General features: G+C 45.4%; 1 protein-coding gene across 2 annotated transcripts in view; it reads right to left on the bottom strand.

The window, feature by feature from the left end:
- Positions 1 to 1,724: 1,724 nt before the first annotated feature.
- LOC116698837 (mitogen-activated protein kinase kinase kinase 20) overlaps positions 1,725 to 6,070 on the bottom strand; it is a 33,545-nt gene continuing 29,199 nt past the window's right edge. For both annotated transcript variants that reach the window (XM_032531043.1, XM_032531042.1), the window contains exons 9-12: positions 5,626 to 5,700; positions 5,393 to 5,499; positions 3,292 to 3,472; positions 1,725 to 3,185 (exon numbers count right to left, since the gene is read on the bottom strand). In XM_032531043.1, coding sequence (XP_032386934.1) covers positions 2,217 to 3,185; positions 3,292 to 3,472; positions 5,393 to 5,499; positions 5,626 to 5,700 — 1,332 coding nt within the window. In that variant the 3' untranslated portion in view covers positions 1,725 to 2,216. The remainder of the gene's footprint in view (positions 3,186 to 3,291; positions 3,473 to 5,392; positions 5,500 to 5,625; positions 5,701 to 6,070) is intronic.

Here is a 6,070-nt window from a genome sequence, read left to right as displayed (position 1 = left end):
GGCAAAGAGAAGAGTCCCCTCACTCAGCTGGTCCTGAAGCTCAGTCCACTTCCTGACCCTGTTCTGCCACAGGACCAGTCTGGACCCCAACCAATCAGAGTCAACCAAATTATAACACAACAGAAACAAAACTACATCATCGATTGGAACACACAAACAAAAGCACAAAGCAAGATGCAGTGCTATCTGACCCTAAAGAGAGAGTACCGAGTGGCAGATTACCTGACCCTAAAGAGAGAGTACAGAGTGGCAAGACTACCTGACCCTAAAGAGAGAGTACCGAGTGGCAGACTACCTGACCCTAAAGAGAGAGTACAGAGTGGCAAGACTACCTGACCCTAAAGAGAGAGTACCGAGTGGCAGACTACCTGACCCTAAAGAGAGAGTACCGAGTGGCAGACTACCTGACCACAGTGACCAACGTCACACTAAGAACCACGTTGACCAGGTACAGACTCAGCGAGACCACCTGGCCATCGAGACCGGCCGCTACCGACACCAATGGCTCCCCAGAGAGGAGCGCTTCTGCCAGCTGTGTAAAAGCGACACAGTCAAGACAGAGCTGCACTTCCTGACAGAATGCACCCCCCCTGCAGCCGGTCCGGACTCAATACTTTCCCAAATTCAGACTAAAGCACCCGACATTTGACCAAATACCCGACATCAACAAGATGGCGATCCTGCTGGGAGAACAGCCAGAGAGCTGCAGTCTAGCAGCACAGTACGTCTTTACCTGTCACACTTTGAGGAACAGTGAGTGACCCCCCCCCCCCCTTCGCACGCACACACACCACACACACCACACACACACACCTGTAATGTTGTCATGTTGATGCTGATAGCATCAGTTCTGTTCTTGTTGTTATGATTGTTGATGTAAATGTGATCAATGTCTCCCTGTTTATGAGCTTTGGCAATACTGTATGTCACTATGGTCATGCTAATAAAGCTTCTTTGAATTGAATTGAATTGAGAGAGAGAGAGAGAGAGAGAGAGAGAGAGGAATGAAGACCAACTACATTTTAGTGTTGTCTTTTTTGGCAACAAAATTGCACGTTTATATCACCAGTCGGTGTCTCCTCGTCATTATTATCGTTCACAAATTGAACGCTTCAGCAGGTGTTCATTTCCAAGCAGGCAGTGGCTCGACAGTTAACATTGAAGAATGGATTTATTTGCAGTTGTATTTGCCGACAGTAACGTTATTAGCGGCACACTTAGTTAAATGTGAGTCTGATGAAAAATGTTGTCTTTGCCCAGTTGGCTCCTAGTCGCGCATTTACAGCTCACAGCAACTTAATATTATAGTGTCTGGCTTTTGTTTATTTAGTGTCAGCAAAATGGCTTTTTATTGAGTTTCCTCTTAGCAAAATGCTTTAAGTGAATTTGAGCTGGGCTTTTATTGTAAAGGGTAGACACAGAAGCTCAACCTTTATTGTTTGGCCGTTTAGTTTTATTCAGTTTTTTTTTAATATGCAATCCAGTCCAAATTGCTCCAAAATCCAAATCCCAAGTTCATCAAGTACCCAGGAAGCCAAGTATGAAGTAGATTGGATAAACGGTTCATGAGATATGTCACAGACAGACAGATTCATTTTTAAAATGAAAATGTCCCCATAACATAATTCCTACCCTGGTTCCTGCGGTTGAGTTCAGGTTCCTCAGGGCAAAGTTCCCGCGGTGGAAATGTATTTGAGCAAAATCACAGGAATGAAATCAGTTTCTTTTTATTGTAAAATGATAACATATACAGAAAGAAATGCCAAAAAAAATTCACACACTAAATCACAGTTAGAAGTGATGAAGTCAAAGCTTGTTTTGAACAAATCAACTCGATTAACTACTAGATACTCTACAAGCAGGAGAAGAAGAACAGTGCTGCCTCATTAGAGCGACATTCAAGTGTGCTATTTTGTTATCCAGCAGTTTTAATAGCACATTCAATTTCACAGGTGAAGTTATTCTGACAATGGTTGTCTTTTTGCTCCTTCCTACTTTACAGTACACATGGGTATAGTATTCATCCATTTAATAAAAAATAAAAAGATTTAACAAGAGAAATGTGTGTATTCCAGCTCTTTTTCAACTGGAGATTCTAATTCACACACAGTAGCTCAGGTACTGTGTGTGCTAACAAGTCAAAATCGTTCTAGTTTGGCCTCTGTGTGTATTTCTACGTGTGTGTGTGTGTGTGTGTGTGTGTGTGTGTTCATCTTCTAGTCGCTGTCAGACCAGTCGAGCTCCATCATGTCCATGGCTGCGGTAGCCATGTTGATCTTGGTTCCGTGCCGCACGCTGCAGCTCTTCACAGAGTTCTGATTGGACGAGGCACGCATGCTCACCTGCACCCCCGAGTGACCGATGACCCCTACCTCCCCTCTAATCTTTTGGCTGATGGCCTCGCTGCAGTCGCCTCGGACCCCCTGGACCACGACTCCCATGTCACTCCTGTGACCCCTGACCCCCAGCTCACTCCTCACCTTCATCACTCCCAGGTCCCCCATGTTCATGTTCATGTCCATGTCACCTAGTCTCTCCATGTCCCCCATTTCATCCATGTCTAAGGACAGCATGTCCCCCAAGCCCCCCAAACTCCCGTGGAGACCCTTGAACATGGCCGGGAGCCTCCCCCCTTCTATACCTCCCTCCATCCCTCCCTCATCTAGTCTGTCCCCCAACTTCTCTATCTCCCATCCTCCCTCCTTCTCCCTCTCCCCTTCTGACTCTCCAAACCCCCCCGAATACCCTCGGACTATGGTGGTCACCCTGCTCCTCTGCATCCCTCCCCTCTCCCTGTCCCCCTCCTCCCACATCCTCTCCTCCCTCTGCACTCTGCCGCCTGGGAAGCTCCTGAGTGTCACCTGCACCCGTCCTCCTCCTCCTCCTTCCATGCTGCCACTCTCATCTCTCTCCCCCCAGCCTTTCTCCTCCAGTGTTCCTTCCTCTTCCCCGTTCTCGTCTCCGAACCTGCCCTGCAACCCTCGGATCACGGCATGCAGTCTCCCGCTGTCGAGCGAGCCCACCCCCCTCTCCAGCACGGCACTGCTCCCCCGCTCCGTGTCTCCGTTGCTGAGGGTGCGGAGGAGGCAGCTGACGCCAGCACTGCTGACCCCGGCACTGTTGGAGTCCTGAGAGTGCGAGCGGAAGAAAGAGCCGGAGGACCCGATGGACATAGGTGTGAAGAACTGGTAAGGTGAGAGAGAAGGAAAGGAGACGAGGGCCAAGAAGGTTTTATTTGATTTGGTTTTCAGCTGTCTGAACAGATTTTTCTTTTACTCCACTTGCACTTACTGGTGTGATGTTTGAGCGCTCCATGAGTAGGGAGGTGGGACTGGGAGACATGTTGGACCTCTCCATCAGCCTCTCCTCCCACAGTCGGAGCCTCCTCTCCCTCTCCTCCAGCTCCTTCTCTTTGGAGTAAAGCTCCCTCTCCAACTTCCGAAGGCGCTCCAGGGTCGCCTCGATTTCACACCTGTAGAATGGCCACACGCAGACGGAATATACACCTTCTGTTGTCGCTTCGTACATGGCCTAGTTTTTACAGCAACTTTAATGCAGAGAGAAATAAAGTTAAATTGCTAAAAATGTTAAAATGTTTCAGTAAAGCCTGCAAAATCATTTCTGTTGAAAGATATTTTGTTCAGAAACACCACTCTTTTAAAAATTGAGGCTCTCAACGACCAATGCACGCTCCTTTTGCTCTAGTGTGTACTGTAGAATAAACTATTATATAATATAATAAACTATAATTAGTGTACATATTACTGTACACTAATTGTCACAGTTTACTAAATTTGCAGTTCATATACAATACATCAGTGTACTTAATTACTTAATTAATGCAGGTCAGTCAAACTGGAATCGTTTTAATGCCACCGCAAAATATTATATAAAAATATAATTTTTCTCCAAACACTTTCCTGGAGCTGGCACCCCACCAAGTTTTAATGTATGTTATGCACATAGACCGTATATTATTGATTAACGGTCTATGGTTGTGCATTGCATTTTTGGACAATATTGTTCAATAAGAGCACACTGATCATGTTTTTGTATACTTTTATGAGTGTACTTACTAGATTTTCTCACCTTTTTCAGTTCAAATACATAAAATGCTCATGTCGAAAATGATTATATAGTTTAAACACTGCATCAACGTTACCAATTATAACTTCAATTATTTGGCTTAAAGCAAAGCTGTAGCTCTGATAAACTGGCAACATGAAATCAAAATGAGTATACTCTAGTATCCTATAGCAGACCATATGACAATACAATTTTAGTTTCCTTTGACCTGCAGAAGACAATATTTCTAGAGTCAAATGAGTCAAATATGCAGCTGCAGTACTCTCTGTTACCACAAGAGGGCCCTGTGAGAGTTTGAGTGTCCATGAAGCTGCATTCTCACACACAACCCAATCAACTCTCACAGCAACTAAATATAGAGCCATCTGACTCACAGCCATACCTCCTGCTGTGTTCCTTCCATACCTCCCTCTTCATTCATCCCGCCCCTTCACCTCCCTCACTCTTCCCACTCTCCGCCTCCCCCTTTCCAATTTTTTCCACCCGTACCCAAAACTTCACTCAGAATTGATTGCCTCGCTGTACTCGTGTTAAATATTCACAGAATCTCGCACCTCTGCTCCACCCCCTACCTCTCTCTCACCCCTGTCCTCTCTGGCTTCCCACTATCCTCGCTCAAATGTTTCTGAGAATATTTATTTGGGGCCTTTATTTTCTACAGGACAGCTGAAGACGTGAAAGGGGGAATGACATGCAGCAAAGGGCCGCAGGTCGGAGTTGAACCCGGGCCCGCTGCGTTGAGGAGTAAACCTCTACATATGGTGCACACCCTGCCAAGTGAGCCATTTGGGCGCCCCCGTCTTGTACAATTCACTGTTCTGTTTCTCTGTGAACTTCTCCTCTTCTTCAGCTTATACTTGATTTCTCTCTCCCCCCCCCCCCCCCCCCCACACACACACACACACACACCACACAACACTCACTCCTCAAAGTGGAGGAGTAGAGGAATCTCTTCCATGGACACTTTCCAGAGAGCTTATTATAGACTGATGTAGAGCACAGGGTCACACATTTAACTTCTCTCCTGAGATTAAGAGTCCACAGAGCTATATGTGTGTGTGTGGTGTGTGTGTGTGTGTCTGTGTGTCTGTGTGTCTGTGTGTCTGTGTGTCTGTGTGTCTGTGTGCATGTTGAATTTGTGTGCATGCATTTTGTCATTTTTTAGAGTACAGTAAATCGCAGACGGCATTTGTCTTTCTGAACTAGACTTTACTGTAAACACTTGAAAATAACCTGCCTCATGCTCAGACGCAGTGCAGATGCACTCAATGGTTACAAGTCTGTGTGTGTGTGTGTGTGTGTATACCTCCACTGGTCCTTGTTATGAAGGAAGGAGTTGCACTGGTCCGGTAGCCTGCTGTCATTGGCCATGGTCTCCAGGGTTACCAGCACCTGTTTGAACTGTGGACGCTCCTGTAGGTCCATGCATGCACACAAGACAAAAAACACATCTATATTTAATGTTAAAAAAAACAAAAAAACTTTGTGATGCAGAAGTTTCATTTTTTAGAAGATGAACCACTCGTACATTTGGCTTACCTTTGGGTCTGCTTGCCAACATTTCCTCATCAGCTCTGCAAAACTTGCTGGACAGCTGGTGGGGACAGTCAGCCTCTGGATACCCAGACACGAGCAAAATACAAGAAGCAGAAGCTTTTTACTTTCAACAGAAAGGTCTTGCAGTACATAATTAAACATACATAACAACCATTTTAAGCCCCCGTAAATGCGGCTTCAAATATGATATATTTAAATCTTACATTATCAAAGTTAAAGGTCCAGTGTGTAACGTGTGTAGTTGTTCATTATCCAATCCAAATCTGTGTTGCCCATTCACAAACTTGTCCTTTTTTTGTGAATATTTACCACCACCATCAGTTCCAAGTATTCCTTTTGGCTTGACATTTTACATTTATTTCCATTCGCATGAGCTGGGGGAGACGCTCCACATTGATGCTCCATCTTGAAATACGTTAGCCAGTGA

Source organism: Etheostoma spectabile, chromosome 12 (assembly GCF_008692095.1).
Source record: "Etheostoma spectabile isolate EspeVRDwgs_2016 chromosome 12, UIUC_Espe_1.0, whole genome shotgun sequence".
Classification (NCBI taxonomy): Eukaryota; Metazoa; Chordata; class Actinopteri; order Perciformes; family Percidae; genus Etheostoma; species Etheostoma spectabile.
The sequence above is the reverse complement of the archived record's forward strand: the minus strand, read 5'-3'. Positions and strand labels throughout refer to the sequence as shown.